The sequence below is a fragment of the Mobula birostris genome, chromosome 6 (assembly GCF_030028105.1).
Source record: "Mobula birostris isolate sMobBir1 chromosome 6, sMobBir1.hap1, whole genome shotgun sequence".
Lineage (NCBI taxonomy): Eukaryota > Metazoa > Chordata > Chondrichthyes > Myliobatiformes > Myliobatidae > Mobula > Mobula birostris.
The window spans coordinates 154,878,637-154,906,316 of NC_092375.1; the positions used below are offsets into that span (position 1 = coordinate 154,878,637).

The 27,680-nt window shown below is 40.5% G+C and overlaps 1 protein-coding gene across 4 annotated transcripts in view; it reads right to left on the reverse strand.

The window, feature by feature from the left end:
- Positions 1 to 27,680, reverse strand: part of myo1b (myosin IB) — a 274,322-nt gene that overhangs the window by 125,760 nt on the left and 120,882 nt on the right. For all 4 annotated transcript variants that reach the window (XM_072261652.1, XM_072261653.1, XM_072261655.1 and 1 more), the window contains 3 exons: positions 15,860 to 15,964; positions 13,213 to 13,259; positions 12,172 to 12,235 (listed from right to left, as the gene is read on the reverse strand). In XM_072261652.1, coding sequence (XP_072117753.1) covers positions 12,172 to 12,235; positions 13,213 to 13,259; positions 15,860 to 15,964 — 216 coding nt within the window. The remainder of the gene's footprint in view (positions 1 to 12,171; positions 12,236 to 13,212; positions 13,260 to 15,859; positions 15,965 to 27,680) is intronic.

A 27,680-nucleotide genomic window follows, 5' to 3' on the forward strand; every position in this document is an offset into this window, starting at 1 on the left:
GGATTTTGTCTGCAATTATCTAGTTGAATCTTTACAAAAATAAAATGCTCAAATTAAAAAGAAATCCAGTCCTTTTGGGCTTGCAGTGTAATTGTTATGAGGCTCAAAACCTACAGTACAGATTGGCAGTAGTCCAATGTTCAGGCTCATTGTCAAGGCACTCAAGCTTACCATAATAGCACTACAAATGATGTGCTTAAAAATTGCAGCTAAATCATAATATACATCATTTACATTTCAAATGAGGTGAGCTATTCAACAGGTACTCACAATAGATTGTTATAGGAAAGCCCAGTATGATCAAGGCTTTGGTGGTGATGGACTAGTGAAATTCCTTTTAATATGCCTATCCGCTTTTATGCCCTCTTTTAGATATTATACAGCAGCATTTTCCAGAGAACTCAGTAAATTTAAAGGGAATGTTGGAATGGGGCTCAGGTGCATTTAAATAGTCAAAATCATCATCCTATGAAAAAGGTGTCAAAACTTTAGAATAGTTAGTTGGTCACCAGATTATCCAAAGGTTCACATCTCTCTGAATAAAGAATCCTACATTATTTAGCCCCATATGGCTAATCCTTAATTGCCTGAAACAGCTATTTTGAGATTTCACAACCAAGTAAATACCTTTGCATCATCTCCCCTATTATGGCTTTTATAGATTTCGTTGTAAACTGAGAAGTCAGACATAAAATGAAATTAAAATGTAATCTAGTTTGCAAAAATACTACTGATTTCTAAAGGTATTTTTAAAAGCAAAATTTGAGGCAGAAGAGAAAGTCACTTTCAAATATAATGCCATTTCCATCACTAAAACTTCAGAACAAATCACCAAATGTTCATAGAGGCCAGTGTATGTTATGAACACCGTCTTCCAATCTCTCCCAGCAGATCAGGTTGAATGCTCTGTAGATCCAGTCTGGTGAAGATCTCGGTCCAACAGAATGCTTTGAATGTGCTATCTATCAAGGGAAGAGAGTTGCGGTGCTTAATGGTGATTTTCTTGAGTTTATGCAGGGGTGGAGATGACCACCCTTACTTCTATCAAAGAAGAATCCTGCACCGGCTGAGGACGGGGATTGTCGAATGAAGCCATGCTGTACCACTTTGGCGATGTCCTGTTTTGGGTTGCAGGAGGGGAGAGGGAGAACAAACAACCTCCGGAAGGGGCGGTGCCTGGGAAGAGGTCAATCATGCAGTTGTGTGCTCTGTGAGGCAGCAAAGTGCTGGCTTCTCTTTTATTGAAGGCGATGTCCAAGTTGTGGTACTGTATTCCTGTGGAAGTTTGGTAAGGTCAAAGGATTCCTCTGTCTCCAAGGATTTACGGGGTAAAGTCAACCGTGGTTGCAGGCAGGTGGATCCTCAACTCAGAAGCAAACGAGATGACCAATCGAATTGCGAGTCATGATTGGACAGCCAGGGGTAACCCAAGACGAGAGGAGTGTCGGATGTGTCGATAAGGAGGAATTAGATGGACTCATGGTGCTCTCCGATACTCATGTGCACAAGCCGTGTGCATTCTCTGACCATCCCAGACACAAAGGACATCTATCAATGGCCCTGAAGCAGAAGGGGTGAGAGGTAGGCTTGGAAAGGAGTCCAAACTGCACCCACAGATTCCAGTCTAGAAAGTTACCTGTAACACCAGAATCCACCAAAGCCTCCTGTGTGTGTAGAGCTGTCGGGTGTGGAGGAGGACAAAGAGACTGAGTGAGACTATGGTACTGGAACAACAGGCTGTGGGGGAGCTTACCAAACAGAAGGAACCTCACCTCCATCTGGTGGCACCATTTCCCAGGAGCCCTGGGCACTGGATGCATGAGTGATCAGCTGCTCTACAGCAAACACACAAGTTGAGCTTCCACTGATGCTCACGCTCTTAAGGGATTAAGGAAGCTCTCCCTAACTGCACAGGTTCTGCAGGCATTGCTGAGGAGGGTCCTGAAGCCTGAAACGGTTCCGAAAATGGAGCTGGGGTTCTGGCTGATGATCTAGAGGGCCAATTCCATAAGACACTTTTCAATATAGAGGGCCAGGGTGTTGAGGATTTCAAGGTTGGCGGGCATCTCCTGGTTAGTTAGCTCACCTTTCAAGTGCTCCGAGAGGCTATGATGGTAATCGGCCAGCAGCACTCCGTTGCAAGGGTCCTGAATTCCACAGTGTAATCCAGCGCCAAGCGTGAGCCTTGACATGGGCAAAGTATCTGATCTGCTGCCTCTTTTACACTTCCCGGACCACTGAAAACCTGCCACACCTCTGCAGTGAATTCCTCATATTTATTGCAGGTGGTGGCTTTATCATCACAGTTGGCGCCAGCTCAGGTCAGAGCTCACCCAGTCAAGACAGAGAGGATGGAGGCAACCTAGGCTCTGTCTGTACATTACAGAGATGGCTGGAACTCAAAGTGCAAGACACACCAAGGCAGGGGGTTGTGGCATCAAATTGGGGATCCTTCGAGGTGTTCGGGCACTGGAATCCAGGGCTCCAAGGGAGGAGGTTGACTGGTGTGGGGTTGCTGTAATGAGACGGAGAGGTGCTTGAGAGTGGTGAGTAGAAGGTCAACAAATTCGTACTACTCTACTGGGTCAATCGCTGGTTCAGCCATCATGTCAAGAAAAGCAGAGCAGCAGAGACGATTCAGCAATGAATGGTAACTTTAATAATAGACTGCAAAATTACAAGCCTTGAAGAGCCACAAAGCAAAAGGGAACAAATACTGAACACCACAGGCCACAAGTAACTGAAGGCAAGGAGCAAGCAACTGGATGAAGCTGGCTGGTTCATATGAGTGAAACAGGGACTGTGGATGAGAGTTGGGTTTAAATAAGCTGCAGGTGATGAGTTCGAAATGAGAGGCAGGTGACTCCTGTTGGATGGGTGGAGATCGAAAGGTACCTGTTTCTGCAGGCCTGAAAATTGTGGCACTACAATGTCAGTTTTGTGCCAGTTTTATGACTATAACCTTTGTAAATCTGGTACCACATCAGTGATATAATGACAGCAAAATATACCAACCACTCAAGAACTGGCAAAACATCCAAAGATACAGAAACCATAACACTATTAATAAGTGGGGCTAACTTCAGTAGCACCAAGAAAGAGATTCAGGGACCACGTTGTGAGATTGATCTGAGCTGCTATTGGCAAGGAGTTTGTATGTTCTCGCCGTGACCCACATGGGTTTCCTCTGGGTGCTCTGGTTTCTTCCCACAGTCCAAAGTGGTTGATAGGTTAATTGGTCATTGTAACATGTCCCATGATTAGGCTAGAGTTAAATCAGGGATTGCTGGGCAGTGCAGCTCAAAGGACCAGACAGGCCTATTCGGCATGGCATCTCAATAAGTAAATGAATACTGTAACTATATGTTATAATTATGTGGTTCTGTCAGTGTTAGTCTTTGATTTGTCTTATTTTCTGTGACATCACTTCAGAGAAATATTGTATCATTTATTAATGCATGTATGCATTTCTAAGTGACAATAAAAGAGGACTGAGTGTTCCCATAATCTAATCTAAACAAAATACTTTCTTTACAAAACATAATAATTATAATTACTAAGGTTACAATGTCCAGCCAATGCTAACAGTACTACTAAAAATATGCATATTTTGGCAGAGGACCCAAATTTGAGCAGCTACTGAATCTAGAATAAGTTTGATAGTGAAGCATATTGCAGGTGTATGGATGGCCGTTCTCCATGAGGATATTCTTGCTGAAGTATAGATGCTTATTAACTATACTTGCTGAGACTGAGGTAGGACAATTGCACCGTTCACATACTGGACAAACAAGCCATTGAGTTTCAGCTCATTTCTCTCTCCGCCCTCATCAAGCAACTTGCCCCAATCTATGCTGCCTCTGCTTTCCCTTTCAGTCACACTACTGCACTCCCAGGTCATTGCGATTATGCATCAGTTCTGGGACCATCTGTTTCATGCTGATGCCTGAGGTCAGAACAAAATCATTCAGAGACTGACAGTCCACTCTCAATAGGTTTCAGCGTTAAAAGAAAACACCAAGCATTTAGACAATTGTAGCAGCAGCTGGTGTGAATCAATCAGCAGCCGGTGTGAATCAATCAGCAGCCAACCAGTTAGTAGCTGATAATCCTTTTAAAAGCACTAATGGAATCAAAGTGGCAGGGCCCAAGCCTGAGAGTGTGGAAAGAGCTGACATTAGGCCATAATAAGCGAACTTGGGGCAGAATCAAAGTAGCAGGGCCCAGACCCAAGAGAGAGGAATGAGTTGGTGTTTGGCTGAATTAACCACAGAGCCAAATTGAAAAGGCCGGGGTGTCAGGGTCAGTGGTGAGGGACTGGCCGGTGTTCAGCTCAGTCCTCTGCAAGGTTTACTCATCTCTACACTAAACTGAGGCTGTGGCCTGCAACCAGCCTGATCCTGACAGGTTGGAGAGATGAACAGACTTCATGGCTATGGACTCACTTTTGTGATCTTTGGCTCTGAGTGTTATTTGTTTACCTTTTATTGTATGCACAATTTGTTTTTTTTTCCCACACATTGAGTGTTTGATGATCTTTTTTAAAGGGTTTATTGGGTTTCCTTGTTTTTGTGGCTACCTGCAAGATGAATTTCAAGGTTATATATAGTATACATATATTGATAATAAATGTACTTTAATCTTTAATGGAGGGTTCATCCTGAAGTTAAATGTTAATTCTATCATGAGTAATTAAAAATGGGTATCTGCAAAAGTATGATCTCAAAGCTGTAGCGCTGGTGTTCAATTGTCATTGCATATTGTTTGGTATTATGCCTTCTCAGTTTACTTCTGAAGGACGAAGCTGAAGGCACGGTCTTGCCCTCAATGACCATACTCTGTGATGTGCCCATCAGATATCTGTACACACTACCTTGAAACTGAAATGACATCTGTAGTATCAGATCAAAACTACACACTATAGATCTAAATTTTGCAGCCAAAAACTTTAGCTGAACAAGGAGTACTGACAACAGTTTATAATTTGTAAAAGAGAACAGCATGTTACCAGTAGAAAATAGAGGAACATGTTTTACTTCATGCAATCCCAGAAGGATTGCCCGAGTCATTTCATTAATGCTGCCTTGTCACTGGATTTAATTAGTTTAATTTTAAAATAAACATATCATTGATTTCTTGCTAGGATTTCTTTCCCATCAAGTCTTCGATTACAGTGGTTTTTAATTACTGCTAACCCTCAGGGTTTTTAACATGAATCACATATGTGCCTATGTACAGGCCTACATTTTCTGCACACACTCACTCAATCTGCCTATATGATGCTCTGAAGCACTTAAGAATGCCTTAAATGGTAAGGCAGTTTCTTTGTTGGAAAACTGGTGCTTCAGGCCCTGTTCATTTCCTGTATTGCAATCCTATTCCAGACTCACAGCTGTGTGAGCAAGTTGAGCATAATTCGGAAGGCAAGAATGTGCTTGCAAATAATCACGTAGAGTCTAAAAAGGGATTAAGTAATTTCATTAAAATTTCTAAATCAATACCTACTCTATCACTTACAATGCACAACTTATTATGGTGCTATGGAAGGTACAGTATAATAAATTCAGTACCACTATTTTCTATCTTTGACTCCCAACTTTGAACTGCTCAAGGGGTTCGCTTGTGCAGCCACAGCTTCCTACAGCCTCCCAAGCAGTACAATATTAAATTAGAATGCTGAATTGGACCCAGGTTTGACTTGATACACTCCAGCAACTTTGTTCATGTGAATAGATAGGAATGGCCCTCACACAGACATGTGTCAGGTAATTTAAAGAGTTCATTAATTCAGTTATATTAAATAAGGATTTTCTACTGTTTTAATCTGATTTAATGCTTTAAAAAATTTCTTAAACACTATCATTTAACAATTTGATATAAATATTTTAATAAACAAAAGGTTTTGAATATTTTTCTATGTGTGAGAATGTTTGCAATGTTTAGAAACACTGAAGTTTTTAAATAATTTGGATAACTGGTAAATCCAGTAAAGTAACTGAGGATTTCTGGGTGTGGTCTTGGACACTTACCCTGCTCAGGCCCTGTGCTGTATAAGATGAGACTGGTCAGCAGCTGGCTTTGGACAGTATATTGAGCTAGAAGTGTGGGAGTGGGAACAGGAAGGGTAATGGGCTCACCACCATCTGAGATGAGGCAGGATGATATTGTACATGCTTCATGGGCTGTATGTAGTTAGTTGCCTTTCCCTGCTCCTCCTCCATTGCCCTGTAAGCTTTTTTTTTCTCCAAGTCTTGATTGCTATTGTTGAAACTGTTCCCTGATTATCAGTTGTTTTCTAACCTGAACATCTTATTGTATAAAATAACCTACACATCACCATTGATATTTTTACCGATCACCTCTCATACATAAAGCCATAGAAACAGTTTGTTCTTACTTTATCTAAATTCCTTACAATATTAAAACATCTATTTTGAATACAGAGGACTATAGTTAACTGGGACACATCAGGACCAGTACATTTTGGCTCAATTAAGAGGTCTGCCCCAATTTGCCAAAGTTTCATGGAAAAAGGTAAAAAGGTATTAAAAAAAAGACAAACCACTGTTTAATTGAGTTACAAATTATGTGTTTAAATGAAAAGTAGAACAAACTGAAACCTTATTAATACTACTACAGTACTATAAAACTATTAGTTTTTTTTAAAAAAAGAACTGTGCGGGAGAGTTTTTAAAAAGTGGAAAAGTTTTTGCACTGGGGCAGTTCCACTCTCTCAACCTTGGAAGTCCAGGTCCAGTGCTACAAAGTTGCCATAACTGGGGTTTCTTGGTCTCAGTGTTCGACCATGACTTCTTCTGTGCCTCGACGTATCCCTTCGCTCTCCACAGAGAGTTGCAGAACTGCCTGTTGAATCTCACTGTACAAACAAGAGAAAATCTGCAGATGTTGAAAATCCGAGCAACACACAGGAAATGCTGGAGGAACACAGCAGGCCAGGCAGCATCTATGGAAAAAAGTACAGTCAACGTTTCAGGTCGAGACCCTCCATCAGGACTGGAGAAGATGAGGAGTCAGAGTAAGAAGGTGGGGGAGGTGATAGGTCAGACTGGGAGAGGCACAGTAAAAAACTGGGACGTTGATCAGTGAAAGAGATTTAGGGCTGGAGAAGAGGGAATCCGATAGGAGAGGACAAAAGGCCATAGAAGAAAGGGGGATGAGCACCAGAGGAAAGCGATGGGTAGGTAAGAAGATAGGTGACAGAGGGAAATGGGAATGGGGAATAGAGAAGAAGTGAGGTGGGAGAGGGGAAGGGAGACATTACCAGAAGTCTGAGAAATTGATGTTCATGCCATCAGGTTGGAGGCTACCCAGACAGAATACCATGTATTGCTCCTCCAACCTGAGTGTGGCCTCATCGCGTCAATAGAAGAGGCCATAGACTGACATGTTGGAATGGGAATGGGCAATGGAATTGAAATGGGTGGCCATTGGGAGATCCCACTTTTCCTGGTGGACGGAGCGTAAGTGCTCAGTGATGCAGGCATGAACATTGATTTCTCAAACTTCTGGTAATAACCCCCCCCCCCCCCAACCTTCACCATACCCCATTCCCATTTCTCTCTCTCACCTTATCTGCTTACCTGCCTATCACCCCCCTCTGGTGCTCCTCCCCTTTTCTTTCTTCTATGGTCTTCTGTCCTCTCCAATCAGAATCCCCCTTCTCCAGGCCTGTATTTTTCACCAATCAACTTCCCAGCTCTTTACTTCACCCATCCCCCTCTCTCGGTTTCACCTATCACCTTGTGGTTCTTCTTCCCCTCCCCCCACCTTCTTACTCTGACTCCTCATCTTTTCTTCTCCAGTCCCGATGAAGAGTCACTGACTGAAACGCTGACTATATTCTTTTCCATAGATGCTGTTTGGCCTGCTGAGTTCCTCCAGCATTTTGTGTGTGTTGCTTAGATTTCCAGTATCTGCAGATTTTCTCTTGTTAGTGTAGATAATAGACTGCTTTCATACAATTTTCGACGATTGAATCTATCCAAATCATTCAAGATGATTGTCGATATCTTCAAATTCTTCATAATTTCTAACTTACTGAAGTAGTGAAATCATTTCATTTTCACTCCCAGCTGTCTCTGGCATCTCCAAGTTCAAAGTTTAAAGTACATTTATTGTCAAAGTATGTATACATTATAGAACCTTGAGATTCATCTCCTTCCAGACAGCCACAAAACAAGAAACACAACAAAAACCATTTAAAAAATTACCCACAAAGGCCCAATGTGCAGAGGTGGGGGGGGGGGGGTTCTGAATTGTCTTACTGCTTATTTCTCGCCAACTATTAAACAGAAGCACATGTAACAGACGCTATTTAAAAACTGTTTGTTCTAAGCATGGTGTAGTATCTATCGGCCACGCAAGTGCACGTGTTTGATCCCAGTTAGAAATTGTTTGGCAACAGTTTCCTGTCCCAAGTTAAGTGGCACAGAGTCACAAATAAATAAAGGGGATCCTGGCTATTTTCTCCATTAGTTTATGTTCTTTAAGAGTTGTCCCAAATAAGCTGTTGCCACAATTAACCGATGGCCCAATTAACCATAATCCACTGTATACCTTTACCCTTCTTTACTCAAAGGAGAACCATACAATGGTAATCCTTTAGACCTGGGACTACTCTGGTAAATCTCTATAGCGCCCTTTTCTCATCCTTCCTTAAGTATAGTGCCCAGAAATGGACAAAATAATCTCGGTTGTGTTTAGCATAACTTCCTGAGTTTTTGTATACAGGTCCTATTTATAAAGTATAAGTCCTAATTTGTTAATAATTCCTTTGTCAACATTTAAAAATTTGTGTACCAATAACCTTGGTACCTTCCTTTTGCATCCAATTTAAAAGTGAACACTTCAGTGCTGTGTTGTCTAGTTCTTCTGATCAAAGTATGCCTTACCTTCCTCTGCACTGAATTCTGTTTGCCTTTCCACTTTTCCACTCCTGTTTCTCACACCTTGATGTCAACTACTATCTTCTTCAATATTTATTCTATTTCCAAGTTTCACGTTGTTTGCAAACTTGGACACAGTAACCTGTAACACCACAGTCCAATGCACCAAAAGCAGTTTTGACCTTGTACTGGACCTTAAGGCAAGCAGATTTACCTCACCAGTCTATAAAAAAAAACACCTTTTCATCACAACGCTTTGCTTATTATCCCATTGCCACAGGAAATTGAATCCCATACAGGAATTTAAATTTGACAAGTTTTGGAGAACATGTCACTCACATTAATTCTTGATGTGCTTGATAACAGAAAGAGGGAATGGTGGTGGTGGATAGAGGGGAGTGCCCATGTCCTTGTTTACTTATATATCCTCCCCATCCCAGTGCTGTGCAACTTCCTGCTCAATCAATTATGTACATTTGCTACAATCACATTCTTTTCTAAGAGCAACACACACAAAATGCTGGAGGAACTCAGCATACGAAGCAGCATCTATGGAAAAGAATAAACAGTCGTTGTTTTGGGCCAAGACCCTTCAGCAGGACTTATCCACTAGCTTCAGTTTTGTAGTATATACTTGTAATTGTCATTACCATTAGAACACTAATGACCTTCATTAATGCAGCAGTAAGCAGCAGCTTGTCAACTCAGACTACCCCTTTAGCGAATATCAATCTACTATTAGCAACTTTGAAAACTGAGAAAAAATTAATTAGGCCTGAATTCTGGAAAATTACATCAAAATTTATACTTATTATCAAGTCAACCTTGATCACAGCACCGCATATCAACATTTTCTGAAAATCCTATTAGCACACTTTGGTATGAAAAGTTGGAATTTAACAAGCAAAAAAAAATCAGCTGCAAATAATGCAACCCTCATGAATAGATGGTGTGTGAATTCCTTCTTTATTTTATTGGGCTATTAAAACCAAAGTCTGAGGTGATTCAAATAGTTATCATTGATACCAATTTTGCATTCCAAACTTGAGTAAATGTAACTGGAGATGTTTTTTTTTTATCTTGAAAATGTAATGGATTGTATATATGAAAATATACAAGGATATTTTAACCTAGCTTTCAAGTTACCATTGGATACGGTTAAGTTTTACATTCTATGAGATCTCACATACATGTCTAATTGATGTCACGATGGAGAGTCAAAGAAGATTTCTGATACTTTTGTGACAGCTCATTGCAACCAAAGAAGTATTTCCAAAGAGTACTCACTCTTGTAATGTGGGAAATATTGCTGTCAATTTGCACATAGCAAGACTATCAAATATCAACATGAGAACGATCAGATTTACTATTTTTTCTGCTACTAATTAAGGGTTATGGATTGGTCACCTTACAAAGGAAGGAAGAAAAGATAAAAAGATCCACTTGACCTTTTATGGTGACGTTAGAATGAAGCATAGAGTGAAGTGGGAGCATTTTGAAAGACTATAGAACAAGTATGATGGACTAAGTAAGCACTTGGTATGCAGTATCATTCCATGATTGCTATTGTTACCAGCTATAGTACTAGCCTTCTTCAAAAGGAAAATTGCACAATTCACCAGAAGAATTTCAAGATTTCAAAATGCAGTCACACACCTCAGTTCTTGGCATGACTGGAATGATACCTGTCTATGCAGGTCTGGACGATTCTCATCAGGTCACATCTGATGTGTTCTTATATGCAGCAATTATAATATTTCAGAGAGCTGCTGCCTGAATAGCTTCATATCCTTCTATATAGAAACAATTCAATGCTATACAGTACATTGTGTTGTACTTTAATATTATACATTAACAATGACATGTTAATGTACGTGTAAAGAAAAAGCACTTTAAATGGGTAGCATAGAACTTCTTGCGGCATAGTATTTACACTGTGCACGGTGAAAACTTTCAGGTGGTCTAGTTTATTTGCTTCCAATTATTCTGACTACATCTGCTGAGAACATCTAACTGAACTAAGCACATCTAGTCAGCACAGTGTGTTCTGGGAGTGGATATTCTGCTCATTAGATCTGTGCACCAGGAACCACGGTCCTCAGCAATATAGAAATGTTTGGATCCAGTCCACAGGAAACTAAATGTCCTATTCATCACAATGAAAAGGTACTATTTAGCTGACTGTTCATAAGTGAAAGCTTTGCATGTGATTGTTTAAAAAAGAGATTAATGTCTTTTCATTTTCTAGCAGGACAAGAACTCAGATAACTCAATGTGCCCTGACAATAAATGCACAGGACAGGAAGAACAGAGGCAGATATGCACACAGACAATAAAGAGGAATAATGCATTTTTCAGAAATGAGTACAATCCATTGACTTCCCAGATACAAAGTTCTTCAGATGTAAAATAAACTGGATCCTTTTTTTTATTGTTATACATTTTCCTTTATAGGATATTTTTCACAGAATAATAACATAAATTATAGTTCAGAATCACATATATTTTGAGGAAGAATTAAAGGCTACCATTAACTCAGTCCTTTACTGGTTTCAGTATCAAGTTTGAATAAATGTCCAGTAAGTGTTTTATCTTCTTTCACTGCTTAGTTACATCTCCCCAATTGCTTAGTGGCCCAGAGAAAAGTACAACTTTAGCTTTGTTAAAGATGCCATATAAATGCAGGAAATTACCATCACATTTCAATATAACTACCACCTTGAGATCCTTACCTGCTACCACACAACATGGAGCCTATTCTTAATTCAAAATGTTTAGGTAATTTTTGAGGGCAAACATTTCCTTTAAATTACCAGATTATTCACAATCATTATTCCTTTGGTCACTAAAGTGTCAAAACAACTAACAACATTACTAATAAAATTAACATGTTCAATCAAAGTAGTATCCCATCTACCCAAAATGCTTCAAACTTCCGGGTCCGTGTTGTACAGAACTTTGAGGAATAAAAGATCCTGAAATCCTTCCCTCATTGGAAGTGATACATTGTCTGTGATGTATATTCCTGGTAAATATCTTTGACCCCACAATTCTTCAGTCTGTTGATAAAAGTTTTGCTCAAAATTATACATTTTGTTATAGGCATCTAAAAGTCACCTGTGCTTTCTATTATCTCTTTATCATACATTACAACTCTGTACTCCACAGCACATGAACCTCACCAATTTAAAATCATCTCAAGTTCAAACAAAACATCAGATGATTGTGGTTTAACACGTTGTTTTTACTTAGGAGAATTACTTACAGTTGCTGATAACACCACCAAGTGGGTCGCCTTTGAAGTCAAATTCAATATCCATATATTTTCCCTGTGAAATAGAAATGCTTGGTTGAAACCTATGGTGAAAGTGATGCAACAGAAAGGTTAAATGAAGTCCAAACATGTCTCAGAGTGATAGTGGTGAATACAGAGTCATATAGTCTGGAAAAGGCCCACTGGCCCAGCTCGTCCATGCAACTGTGGTGCCCAATGAGGTCTAAACCCCTCCTACACACGCACTTATCTTGGTGACTTTCTAAACATCGCTAATGTGTCCACCTCGACCACAAGCATAAAGCTGTGCTGACTGTCCCTAATCAGACACCGTCTCTCCAAATGTCAGCCCCTCAGAAACCATTCCAGCAATTTACTGGTGTCAGAGTCATGTGGTGGTTAGGAGAGGGACAGGATAGAACAAAAATATTCTATTCATAGATATGATTAATAATAATCTCAATTGTGTTCTTTTATTCTATATTGTAGGTAGCCTCACAATGAATTGAAAGATTTCTTACAAAAGAAGACAATAAATTATATTTATTGTTTTCATTTATAATTGACTGCATAACATAAAAGAAGTCCTGAGCTCACTGCAGAATCTACGAGACATTATCTGGTCGCAGGGGTCCTTATCACAGCTTAGACAGTATAAAGAAAACATGTAGGTTAGTAACACAGAGTCTGAAAAATCATACCTGCTAGTTGAACCCATAACTTCTGAAAGATGTGTGTCATATCAAACAATGTGATCAGACATTGTGTGAAATGTTCATATAGCACAATCAAACCATAAAAAAGATGAAATATAAGATCCGGCATCTGGCATAGAGTAATTTTCTAATCTCAAGTGCCACAGAATTAACCTAACCATGTCTACAATTGACTTCAGAGATTAAAATCATGCACCGTTTATTGGTTTCAGAAATGAAAACAAAAATATTTCTTGATTTAAAAAAATAATGAAATACTCTGATGTAAAAGCCAAGAGAAAATTCATAAGTTACACTGAAAATAAAAGTTACTTACAAATCTGGAAGAATTGTCATTCCTCACTGTTTTGGCATTTCCAAAGGCTGGTGGAAAATGGAAAAAAAAGGAAATAAACCTTAGGCCTTTGCTTCATACCACAAAATTAAAATAGGAGCCAACCACTGGTCTTGTGCAATTCATTGTTATAATCTCATCCCAAGCTTTTATAAAGCATCACTCATTTCTTTTTTATTATTTGATCAGCTAGAAACATAATTCACATTCTTCTACAATTCAATATTAAGGAAGGAATAAAACATGAACTAGATGAGCTTCAGAAATAAATAGCAGATGCATTAGCAAATAGGCTGAATGTACCTTTGTATGATTGGGTGCCAGATTTAATGTTGGCATTCCATCTTATTTTTCTGTCATTAACGGTTTTTGTCACACTATTATCAAATTAAGTGGCTTTCCAGGCTATTTCAGAGGAATTATGCTGCAAACACATTATTTAGATTTTCAAGTTTCCTTCTCTAAGCAGATGTAGAGAATGAGATCAGCTTCTCCTGATCAGTAATTCCATTCTCAGTAATTCCATTACTGATACCAGATATGCATTTTTTAACCATTTAACTAGATTACAATGGGTCATGAGTCTATTCTTCAGATCACTACTGTAACATAACCAATACGCTACCTCTGCCATAGCTTTCACAACTTAAATTCAGTTGTAAGAACACTACAGCACAGAAACAGGCCGTTTGTCCCATCTCTCTCTCTCTCTGGCTATCAATCCCATAGGATGATGATGGTTCCTTTCAGTCAGTTAGTGGGGTTGACCCCACTCCTCAGAAAGGAACAGCATGTGCGTGAGTGGATTTTAGGTGAGTAGGGTGTTGCACAGGTCCAGACCCACCCTCTCAACATCCCCTCCTGGCTCCAGTGGCACGGTGGGGTCCAAGACATCTGGAAGAATTTCTGTTGCAGTGAATGGCCAGACCAAGCTTCGATGCAAGGGATGCCCTTTCTATGCTTCACAGCATGTGTTTGCTAGGTGGCGGTTGACCCTACGAGAGGGTTCATCCGCCCTTTGTTTTTCGTCCTGCAGGGTGTCTAGCCACCCTCCTCACCAGGCAAGCCTGGTGCGGGAGCCGGTTTAGTTGCCGACCACCCGACAAGTAGTACTGGGTTACATGGTACCAGTAGCACTCCAGACGAGTGAGCTGACCTGACCCATCTAGTCCATGCTGAACTATTAATCTGCCTAGTCCCATTGATCTGCAACCAGACCATAGCCCACTATACCCTTCCCCTCCATGTACTTAACCAGAATTCTCTTAAATGTTGAAAATGAACCCAAATCCACCACTTCTGCTGGCAGTTCACTCCACATTCCCACCACTCTCTGACAAAGGAAGTTTCACCCCCCCCGCCACAGTTTCCTTAAACATTTCACCTTTCATCATTAACCCATGACCCCTAGTTCTAGTCTCTTAAAACCTCAGTGGAAAAAAGCCTGCTTGCATTTACCCTACCTATACCCCTCATAGTTTTGTACACCTCCATCAAATCTCTGCCCATTTGTCCATGGAAACTCTAGAATTTTCCTGTTGTTACGTACCCCGTAACTGGGTTGCCAAACCAGCAGAAATGGATCACTCAGTTGCAGTCTGGATTACTAGAACTAAGAAAGTTTTATTAAAGAAACAAGCAACACAGTACTCTAATCAAAAGGATAATGAATGCAAACAGTTCAGCAATGATAAACATACATGTACACAGAATTAAGATAACAGGATCAATCAAGCTCTATCGTTGTCTAGGGGTAAATGACCAGTTTCAAAGTGACGCAAAGTTCAGTTCAATTTAGTTCAGTTCAGTTCGCAGTAATCGCTGCCGTGGCGATGGACAGTTGGGGGGAAAGGAGAGAGAGAGCAAAACGAATGAATATTCAAGGCTTCCACACAGACCTTCGCAGTCAGCTTTCGGGCGAGTCCTTTGTGATGTCATCTGAGGTCACCGACCGTGACCCCTCCGTTTCCAGATACGATCGTTTCTCTGCGGTGAACCCAACACCCAGGCAAGGGTGGACACACACCAGGTTCCCGCCAATCGTGCCTTTCCACCCTGAGCGTCTATGGCTTGATCCCGCGATCAGCCGTCCAAGAACTTCCCACTGGCTTGTGGGAGACGCACCGCTTCCAGGGTCTCGTTACCTCGGGGTGTCGTGTGTGTCTTGCCTTAGCGAACCTGTCCCTTTTTATTCCTCTGCTGGGGTATCGCCTGTCCATCACTTCAAACAGTTCGGGGTTCAAAGGGGGAGACGATCTTGACAGCTCTCCTTCCCCTTCATTAACATCTCCAAATGCTGCTCCATTGTTTTCCTTAGCTCTCTCTCTCCTGAAGAGAGGTGGCAGACCAACTGCTGATCCCACTGGTGCCAGCACAGGACAGCTACATCTTAATCTATGTGTATTCTTGTCACACTGTGGACTGAAGCCATGATTCAATGGCACCACAAGGTAAGTAGCACATGACAGAACATTGAAACCAAATAATAAAATGGACTTCATTGTGGTTATTATCAGTATAGGTGTAAGATGAATTAGCGTTATCTGATAAGGATTTTTTTATACTTAGTCTTATAACAATAATCTTCCCTATTAAAGCAAAATATTATGTTAAATATTCTTGATCTTACCTTCAAGCACAGGGTTTGATTGTAGCAGTTGCTCCTTAACTTGATTGACCTCTGCTCCCTTGCCACAAACAGCAGCAACATAGGACATAACCAACTTGCTTGCCTCTGCAGAAATGAAGCACTCTTTTAGTAATCTGACCCACCGTCAAAATAGTAGGTAGCTCTTAATGTAACATATTTGAAAACTCAAAGAATACCAGTGTCTATGTGCAAAATCATCTGTCCAATCCAGAAAATGATTCAGCTATATTTGTGCAAAGCATCAAGATAAGACATCTAATCTTTGTTCGATCCACTGTTATTTATCATTTATGGGAAAGGCTTCATGAGTAAACTCCAAGGAAAAATCTGGAACTGGAGTCTCTAAGGCAGTCCTATACTGAGTTCAAAGCTAACTGGCAACTCCTGTGACACCACAAGTGCTGGATTGTATCAGTCTCTGCCGTTCCTTTGGATTTGTCAACTGCATGAAGAGGGGAGCCTGCTACATGGGCAACAGCTTGCCCTTCATATTGCACCTCCCTGGCTTGCACATTAGAGAGGCAGCTGGGGTGCAACATCCGTGGTCGACCCCAATCATCAAAGGGCTTCACAGCAGGAGGGAGTTGGCAGAAGAAGGGATATGGTGAAAGACTGAGAGACTGACATACTATGGCATGGGGAATTTCTGTGTCCCGGTTTCTAAAATGGCCTAATTTGCCTTTCATTAGAAAGGATCAAAGTATTGTCCACATTATCTGATTTATGGAAGGACATTAAAGAAATGGATTGATTGCATGCTTGGCTATGCAAGAGGCCCAAACCTGTCTTCTGAAAACTGGCTTAATCTAGTTTCTGTTTGGATGTTTTGCAGACTTGTTAGCAGTAAAGGTATTGGTCCCTGAAATTGGGATGTCCATAGAACAAGTGCAATTTGGTTCAATTTCTGTGTACCCAGTTAGCTCTACTCCCTAGTTTGAACAGGAGGAACAGCCAATTAAAAACCAAACTTGCAAACTGCCTAAGGCTGTGTATCTAATTTGTGAGCATCTTCCCGAGTAACAGGAAGCAAAGAGGGAGGAGGGGTCAGCTGGGACACAATCATTAGAATTTTTCAGTTACTCTACATAGCAGTTCGGGATATTTTTGTATGTCATAATCTGTATTTTGGCTCCTTCACAATGCTACTTGACATTGTTTCTGCCAGGTGCACATGCCACCATGCAGAAAACCCTGAAGGACATTCACTGCCCAGACCCTGTGATGATGAATATCCACCATCCACTCCGGGAGAACTGCAGGAGTTCTGACAACAGTTTTACAGCACAATCACCTTGCAGGACAAGTGTCAGTGCTGATGTGGGGAGATATTGCCCTGAGCTTGTTTCAATTTATTTTGTTAATATTTTGTATGTGAAAGAGAACAACTACCACCGACTACACTAGACAGCCTCAGTGCAGTATTTTGCAACATTCTTCATTCCAGTACACGTTTTCCCTTTGCCAATTATATTTGATAAAAAAAACAGATCCAGCATTTCATTATTCAAGAAGACGGAAGTATAATAAAATGTTACTTTAGAAACCAGAAAATTATTTGCTCTGAAATGTGTGGGGAAAAGGAACAAAGGCTAACAGTTTCTTCAATGTTAGCCCGGTTTTGATGTTCATTGTCATTCTAATGAATCACATACACAGTTAGGATTTGGGCCACTGCCAACAACATGAAGAGTCTGATGGACAACAACTGAAGAAGCATTTTAGGATTTATTTCAACAAGAATTTATTAATTTTTATTTACTTATTTAGAGATAAAGAACAGAACAGTCCCTTCCGGGCCAATGAGCCGCACCACCCAGCAACCCTCCTATTAAATACTAACCTAATCAAAAGACAATTTACAATGACCAACTAACCTCCTAGCCAGTATGTCATTGGACTGGGGGGCCAAAACCAGAGCACTTGGAGAAACCCACGTGGCTCACACTGTTTACAGACAGCGCAGGAACTAAACTCCGAACTCCGGAAGCCCCTGAGCTGTAACCACATTGTCTAATCCCTATGCTACCATGGTGCCACATTTTTAGGAAAGTGGTGATGAGGTCAATTATTTGAGCTCTGCCATATCGCCTTACTTTCAGAAATAACCAAAAAAATATGAGTGCTGAAAAACTAAAGTAGGCACAATGTGCTTCAAAGATTTACAGCGACATTTGAGAAGTTAAGAATGGGACATTTTTGGGTTTGGTACTGTGGACCAGGACAAAACTTATCCCTCTATCAACATCTTAATATAGATTATGTGATTATTATCCCAGTACTTTCAATAAGAAATTATTGTGTGCTACTTCTCTGCCATGTTTCCTACAGTACATTGACAACGTTTCAAAGCGTACCACAGTCCTTTGGGACGCTGATGAAGCTCACATTTTTCTTCCAAATTATTTTACGTATGATGATTTTTCTTTCCCTTCGTTCCAAGCCAAGCAAATTAGTCAATTAACTTTTATGTTCAAGTAAAAAAAAACAAGAAATTGAATATAGACTACTTTGTAACAGTAACAGAATTCAGATCAGTAAACTGTAAATGGGTTAGTTCATGTATTACATATTACTTTAATTTGACTTTAGTTAATCAAAAATAAATGTATTTGAAAGCTGATTCATTTGGTTGTAGCCAAGGAAAAGATCCTGTAGAAGCAGATAGGTGATTTCAAACAACAGCGTGTGGGTATGATAGCAGTGTGTGTCAGAGAGAAGTTGCAACTGGCATTACCTACATTCAGCCTGCAATTTGACAACTGTACTCCAACAGTGGACACATGTTGAAGTGCGGTCCTGGCACAGGAACTTGAAGCAGCTCCCTAGTCCAGCAGTCCCCAAACACCAGGCCACGGACCAATACTGGGCCGCGAGGAAATTATATGATTTGGCGATATGAAACGATATGAGTCAGCTGCATCTTTCCTCATTCCCTGTCACGCACTGTTGAGCTTGAACGCACGCGAGGTCATTACCCACGCGTCATGAAGATCAACTCCTCGAGCTTGCAAATGACAGGGGGCTGAAAAGTATGTTTGACATAACATCTCTGCCGGCATTCTGGATCAAATTCAAGGCTAAATATCCTGAGGTAGCCACGAAAGCACTGAAAATGTTGCTTCCATTTCCATCATATCTCTGCGAAGCAGGGTTTTCTGCAATGAATGCAACGAAAACTAAATTGCGGAATAGACTGGACATAAGGAACCCCCTTCCAGTATCACTGTCTCCCATCACCCCTCGATGGGACCGTCTTGTTGCAGGGAAACAAGCCCAGGGCTTCCACTGATTCAGCGATATTGGTGTGTTGCAATGATCTTATATGCTCATATGGGGAAAATATGTGCTGTGTGTTTAATATCCAAACGTTACTTAAAATGTTATGATGCTATTGACTTAAAAGTGACTTATCACAATATTCATGCCAGGAAAATATGCGCTGTGTGTTTAATATTAAATTCGTTAGATAAACCCTTTTAGAAACGAAATTGAGTGTATTAGCCACTTATAAATGACATAGTTGACTTATCACCTATATTCCGGTCGTGATTAACACCACCCCCCCCGAACAGAATTGCCAAAAATGAGTTGTAGAAAAAAAATTGGCACGTACACGCATGCGCATACAGGTGCCTGCGCAAGGCTTCATGCTCATGGTAGTCTTTATCGGGGTAAATGCAACGCATGTGACTGCTACTCTTGTCCGTTGGCAACCCTACACCTCCCCCCCCCGGATCGGCCAGTCCGCAAGGATATTGTCAATAATAAACTGGTCCGAGGTGCAAAAAAGGTTGGGGACCCCTGCCCTAGTCGATACAATGTGGGGTCTTCCTCAGAGCTTACACCAGATCAAACAAAGGCAAGTGCATCAGGTCCACTCTATTCTATGCAGAGGAATGGCTGTAAGTCATTTCAGTGGGGTGTCATCACTCGCTGCCATCCGTCATCACACCATGACATCTGGTCTAAGTTGTGTGGTGTTTGTCTGAGATATCTAAACCATGACAGGTTTCAGAGTTGCTTTATCTTACTAACAAAGGTTTCTCCACCATTTGATGGACAGCACGTGGTCTGCCTTTCTCGTCTGACATATTTCATGCCAGCGTAGCAATTAGCACGACACAATTACAGCTCGGGGCATCGGAGTTCAGAGTTCAATTCTGATGTCCTCTGTAAGGAGTTTGCACGTCCTCCCTGTGAACATGTTAGTTTCCTCCAGCTGTTCTGGTTTCCTCCCACAGGCCAAAGACGCCAAGCCAGTTTAATAGATTAATTGGTCACTGTAAATTGTCCTGTTATTAGACTAAGGTTCAATAAGTTTGTTGCTGGCTGGTACAGCCTGTTTGACTGGAAGGGCCGGCTCTGCCCTGTATCTCTAAAACTAAAACTAATGATTCATTGCAGTAGGCATGAAGTTGTGGTTAATGGAGGCACAATGTTAGGTCCACAAAGGCAAGCCGGGATTTTATTTACTACCTGGATCTGCACCACACTGACGTGTTCTCATTGGCAGCCTAGTCACATTTAACAATAATAATAATAACTTTATTATTGTTTTTACACACTGGCTGAACGTCTCAGTTTCACTATTATGGTTATTATTCTAAAATAACACAAACAAAATGCTGGAGGAACTCAACAGGTCAGGCATCCACGGAAAAGAGAACTGTTGATGTTTCAGGTAGAAACCCTTCAGCAGGACCTGAGAAAAAAATGCTGAGGAGTAGATTTGAAAGGTAGGGGAGGGAAGAGAGAAACACAAGGTGATAGGTGAAATCTGAAGGGGGAAGAGATGAAGTAAACAGCTGGAAAGTTGATTGGTGAAAGAAGCAGAAGGCTTTGGAAGAAAGAAAAGGAGGAAGCAACACCAGAGGGAGGCGATGGGTGGACAAGGAGATGAGGTGAGAGAGGGAAAGGAGATGGGGAATGGTGGGGGGGGGGGGGGGGGTTGTTGGTGTGGAGCATTACCGGAAGTTCGAGAAATCGATGTTCATGCTATCAGGTTGGAGGCTACCCAGACGGAATATAAAGTGTTGTTCCTCTAACTTGAGTGTGGCCTCATCACGACAGTGGAGGAGGCCATGGATAGACATATCAGAATGGGAATGGGAAGTGGAATTAAAATGGGTAGCCACTGGGAGACCGTGGCTGCTTGGTGAATTGGTCTCCCAATTTATGTTGGGTCTCACCGATATATAGGAGGCCACACTGAGAGCACCGGACGTAGTATATGACCCCAAAAGACTCACAAGTGAAGTGTCGCCTCACCTGGAAGGACCTATTTGGGGCCCTGAATGGTAGCACTTGTTCCACTTATAAAGGTTAAGTGCCAGGAGGGAGATCAGTGGGGAGGGACAAATGGACAAGGGAGTCGTGTGGGGAGCGATCCCTGTGGAAAGCCGAAAGTGGGGGAGGGGAGGGAAAGATGTGCTTGGTGGCAGGATTCCTTTGGAGGTGATGGAAGTTGCGAAGAATTATGTGCTGGATGTGGAAGCTGTTGGGCTGGTTGGTGAGGACAAGAGGAACCCTATCCCTGGTAGGGTGGCCAGAGGATGGGGTGAGAGCAGACGTGCGTGAAATGGAAGAGATACAGTTGAGGGCAGTATTGATGGTGGAGGGAGGGAAGCTCCTTTCTTTGAAAAAGGAGGACATCTCCTTCGTTCCAGAATGAAAAGCCTTATCCTGAGAGCATCTACGGCAGAAAGACAGGAATTGAGAAAAGGGAATGACACTTTTACAAGTAACAAGGTGGGAAGAGGTATGGTCCAGGTAGCTGTAAGAGTCACTGGATTTATAACGGACATCAGTAGATAAGCTGTCTCCAGAGATAGAGACAGAGAGATCGAAAAAGGAGACAGAGGTATCAGAAATGGACCTGGTAAATTTGAGGGCAGAGTGGAAGTTGGAGGCAAAGTGGATGAAGTCGACAAGTTCAGCATGGATGCAGGAAGCAGCACCAATGCAGTCGTCAGTGTAGCATAAGAAAAGTGCAGGATAGTCACCAGTGTAGGCTTGGAATATAGACTGTTCAACGTAGCTGAAAAACAGACAGGCATAGCTGGGACCCATGCGAGTGCCCATGGCTACACCTTTTGCTTGAAGGAAGTAGGAGGAGCCAAAGGAGAAATTATTTAGAGTGAGGGCAAGTTCCGCTAGGCAGAGGAGAGTGGTGGTGGAGGGAAATGGTTGGGTCTGGTGTCCAGAAAGAAACAGAGAGCTTTGAGGCCTTCCTGGTGGGGGATGGAGGGCATAGGGACTGGACATCAATAGTAAAAATATGATGGGGGCCAGGGAACCTGAAATCATTGAAAAGATCAGAGCATGTGAAACGTCATGGATGTAGGTAGGAAGGGGCAAATTAGGGAGAGTAAAACAGAGTCAACTTACTCTATAGTAGATTTATTGAGTATATCCACAAGAAAATGAACCTCAGGGTTGCATATGGTGACAGATACGTACTTTGATAATAAATTTACTTTGAACTTTGTATAGTTGGAATCATTGCAGGCAATTTGTGAGGAAAATGGTATAAGCATAGATAGGTATCTCAATGGCTTGAGCAAGGCAGGGCCTAAGGACCTGGTCCTATGCTGTACATTGCTTTGATTCTGTTTGGCAACATGATCTCAAAAACAGCAGAGGATTATAAAAGATACACTGATTGCATCTGTTAGTTAAGGGATAATTATCAGCTAGAATGGCAAGTATAGCTTCCCAGCTCCTTTAAATTATGCCAAAAGTATTAATATCCACCTGAGAAAGCGCACTGCACCTCAGTTCAGCATTTGACAGCCAAACTAAATTTCATTCAATGTCTCTGGAGTGGGATTTGAACCCACAACCTTCTCAGCATCACTATCATTGGATCTCTGGGTCTCACAACCGGGAACTGCTTCTCTTGCCTAATTGTTCAGAAGGCGTCCGTGCTTCAAAGAATTTAATACCAAATCAAACAAAAGAAGAAAAGATTGACAGCATTTCTAAGATTTACATTCATTCATTTTGACTGAATATTTTTGCATGAGATAAAACAAAAAGGCAGAAAGTTTATAGTGTTGAGATTCACTAGAGACTCTGTTGAAAGACTACTAACAGGAAATTCTTGTTCATATGTAGTTGATATATCAAATTCAGTATCTTACTATTTCTACCTGTCTGCTTCCCTGTCTATAAGTCTGACTTTCCTTCTTCTTTTCTTTTTAAAGAAATATTTAAATTAAATTGATCAACAACAATATTGTAGCAAAGAAGTTGAGAGTGATATCATGCCCTTAACATCCATGGGCAAAATAGTTCAAGCACATGCTGCTTGGCCAGTTTGCAGTTTGCTGAAGGGTCTCGGCTGGAAACATCGACTGTACTCTTCTCCGTAGATGCTGTCCGGCCTTCTGAGTTTCTCCAGCATTTTGTGTGCATTGATTGCAGTTTGTCTGCTGGCTTTTTCCAAACAGCATAGATTCAAGGGAAATTTGGATCATAAATGTATTCTCTACGCAACCAGGTGATTAAGGCATTGGACTAGCGATCTGAAGGTCGTTGAGTTCAAGCCCTAGCCGAGGCAGCGTGTTGTGTCCTTAAGCAAGGAACTTAACCACACACTGCTCCAGTCCACCCAGCTGAAAATGGGTACCGGCAAAATGCTGGGGGTTAACCTCACGATAGACTGGCGTCCTATCCGGAGGGGAGTCTCGTACTCTCAGTTGCTTCACGCCACAGGAACCAGCATAAGCACCGGCCTGATGAGCCTATAAGGCTCGGGACAGACTTTTTAAACTTTTAACTTAAGCAAATAAGACCTGTCATTTTCAAATCAGTGATGTTGCAAATCATAATGGAAATAAATTCTGGATGCTGGGCTATTGCTAAAGTCACACAAAACAAAATGCAGGCAGCCTCTATGGAGAAGAATAAACTGATGGTGTTTCAGGTGATGATGAAGGGTCTCATCCTGAAACATCAACTGTTTATCATGTTGAGTTCCTCCAGCATTTGTGTGTGTTGTTCTGGATTCTGGCAACTGCAGAATCTCTTGTGTTTATACTATTGTTACAGACTTAGGGAGGATTTCACACAGAAAAAAATTATGGTAAACTACAAATAAAAAAGACCTTCAGGAAGTCAGGGCTGGATAACACACAGGATTATCACTATGCACTGAATTATGCTAATATTTAATAGTACAAGAACACGTCTCATGGAGTTGTAGAAATTAATTTCTAAGCCTATTTGTTTTCAGTTTGACACCCGAATGACAACATTATTTGCAGAGAACTTCACCTGTTAATAATTTTATCATAAAGGGTAGCAAATACTCAGGAGTTTGCATGTTCTCCCTGTGACCATGTGGGTTTCCTCCAGGTGCTTTGATTTCTCCCCAAGTTGTAAAGACATACAGGTCAGTAGGTTAATTGGTCACATGAGTGTAATTGGACAGCACAAGCTCATTGGACCGGAAGGGCCGGTTACCGTGCTGTATCTCTAAATGTTTCAACATCTAGATGTGTTACGGAATAAATTTTCTTGAGCTTTCTGACCATTGCAAAACAAACAGTATCAAAGCAAACTAAAAGGATTTATTTTTTTGAGGACTATAAGCACTAAAGGTAAAATGATTTATTATAAATTTATAGTTTGTGGGTGTAAGTTTAAATGCTGTCTGTGACCAATTGATGGGAAAGTATTTCTGAGAACACTTCAGAAAGGCCAGCTGTAGTTCTCAAAAGGAAATGACTCATCGCTGTTGATGATGAGTCTTTGTAGGCAGTCCTTCATGAAGAGAACAAAATTAATTTGATTACTTAAACAGACTTGTTTGTCATTATAGTCAAGTTGGTCTTACTGCTGAGAAATGGTAGTGGATGCCAAGTTCCCTACGCTGACAGTAATATCCGAGATTGTTTGCCTGTCTCGAAACTGCTGGAAAGGTCATGGTATTTGGAATACCTCAAGTTCCTACTGATAGATCAGTTTTGTCCTGGAGATGGATAAATCATCCCAGTCAGGAATCAGAACCACTACCTTGTAATTAGTGAGGAATTTTTCTCTGCAAAAAGTGCTGTGCAACTTTGATGAACTGCGTGATTTCTGACTTACATATTTCAGGACAGGGAAAATTAGTTTCACCTAGATCAGTAGGCATAGTCTCAAAAACCACATGACTGTTTGTCTACACTGTTGGTGAGAGCTACCAGATTTTCAGGGAGCAGCATATACATACTGTAATTTATTTTGCTTTTGTGTTACTGGATTCATTCATTAGTTCCCTACTCTCCATGTTGCCATAAATGTTAGAGGCAAAACTTGCCTGAGAAAACAAGTCAGCCTTCTCGTGCAAGTTTTTCTACGGTAAATCTCAATCTCTTCATAGAGTTGTCCTTAATGAAAATGAGAATTGCACTGGAACAGGACTTTTAAACATTTAAAACATTGTTCTCATTCTGAAAAGGAATTCATTTTCAGAGTCAGAATCAGGTGTAATTATCACTGGCATATGTTGTGAAATTTGTTGTTTTGTGGCAGCAGTACATTCCAAAACATAATATTTTAACTATAAATTACAAGTACTTTGCACTACTTATTTAGTTTAATTTTATATATATATATATAAAAACATTATGAATTAAGTAGTACAAAAAGAAAGGGGAAGATGTGAGGTAGTGTTCATGAGTTCACTATCCATTCAGAAATCTGAAGAAACTTTGACTGTATGTCATCAGGCTCTTGTTCCTCCTCCTTGATGGTAGCAATCAGAAGACCACATCGGTCTCTTATGAGAACAAGTTTGCAAATTAAGACCAAATTCCATGGTTGATTTAGAAAAATTTAGATGAGAGGTGAGAGGCTACTCAGCTAATCCACACTATTTGTAGTAGGAATACCAATGGAAATAAAAGATCCTCTGTTTGGCGAGCAAATGCAGAATCTCATTACTTTGTATGCAACAGCAGATTTTGGCTCATGAGGAAAAAGAGTTCAGAAGCAATTTTGACAAAAAAAAAGAACTTGCTAAGAGTTCAAATCATAACAACTTGTAGTTTTCTTATTATAAATATACAATATATTTCTGTGCATACATTTGAATGAAATTATAAATAGTGAATCAGACCCAGGAAATGTTCCACTAACAAATAAACCACAAACTTTCCAGCACTTCCTTTTAGTTAGTCCTTAAAAAGTAAATCTTCACTTTTGCTCAAAATATTCTTTATTATCTGTCACAATAGCAGTGCAATGTCCTTTCCCTTCTAAATAAAAGAAATAGTAAATTTTTGAAAAACAAGGCAATAATTAAATGCTTCCATCCAGAAATGGGCAATAGAATGTGAGCCATTCAGCTCATGGTGTCCATATCACGTGAAAGAGGTATTCACACGAACCCACTTTACAACTCCTGGACTGTAACCTTAAAGGTACATCACATGATCTTTTCTCTTTAAGTGAACTGAGTTGTTTTTCTTCCATTGGACCCCTCTACTAGTGAAAAAGTTTTCCTCAATTTTCTTCTAATGCCTAATGTTTTAAATCTATGATCTATCGTTATTACTTCACTGCTGAGGGCATCAGCTCCTTCCTATCTGCCCTAATTTGGCCTCTCTCATTTTTAGATAACTCGTTCAAATTTCTCCTGGGCCTCCTCAGTTCTCTCCTGACAGCTAAGGTTCTCTGAACACCAGCCTTGTAAATCTCCTACTCTAGTCTAGTTATCAAGCACTCTTTGTGATGCAGTACTTTAGCTGATGGCTCCTTCCTGTTATATATCTAATTGTTCCACCATGAACTTCAGACTCTTTTGTCTTCTGCCTTGGACAATGAAGAATCATATATGCCTTTCCAATCACTGTATCTGCATGACTTGATACCCTTAATGTTCTGCAGATGTGTGCTCTAAAGTGTAATTTCACATCTGTTGGAAGTGAGTGTAAAATTGTTACTTTCTTGCATTTTTCTCATAAATTAACTTTTCTTGTGCTTTCATTTATTTTCATATAATCAACCTAAATATATGAAATTGTTCAGCGAATTTGCAGTAATGGTAGTATAACTGATTCTGTATTTTTCTAAACATTTCTCTGCAGCCTGTCTCATGCCACTGAACCTGATTATTTCATAGGTTATTCCTTATCCCTGGAATGTCTTGTTTTCTCTCTAGTCTAAGGTAGTTTTTAGTAGATAAACACAATTTCTTTGTTCTTTTATTTTTTTCTTTGTTGTCCTCTTTCACCTCCTCTCTCCCTTAGAGCAGTGCAAGTTGATTACTATTATTTTTTATTGTTATGAACACCTAATAGAAGAGTCAGAAAATTTATGCCTCAGTCTTGACCTGAAGCACTTTCTAGATCAAAACATCACCAAATCCAACACATCTAAAGAGCCTAACAGTGATTCCTGGAAGCTATTAATTAAAGATAGCAAAATAGTTTCAAAGCCTTGTACAGTTGACCATTTCCATTTAGGATACAGTTACATTTGTAAATACTCTACAGATTAAAATGTAACTTGAGCTTCAAAAAAGTTGAATGACTATGTGCAAGATAAGAAACAAGCCAAAATTTAAATACTTACTTCAAACCACCTTTTGTGGACTAGCTGTCCAGATTTAGAAGACACTTCTCTATAAATTAAAAGGGAATGCTTTTAAATTGAGAGAGATTTCAGGAAAAAGAACTACATTGAAAAGAAGATATTACTCCCTGACATGAAGACAGGTCACACTATAATCAGCGGATGACTTGAACAAAGTTGACGCTATTCTGAGTATTCGGCCTGGAGGTGTAATTGAAAAAAGGCTCTTGTAAAAGTC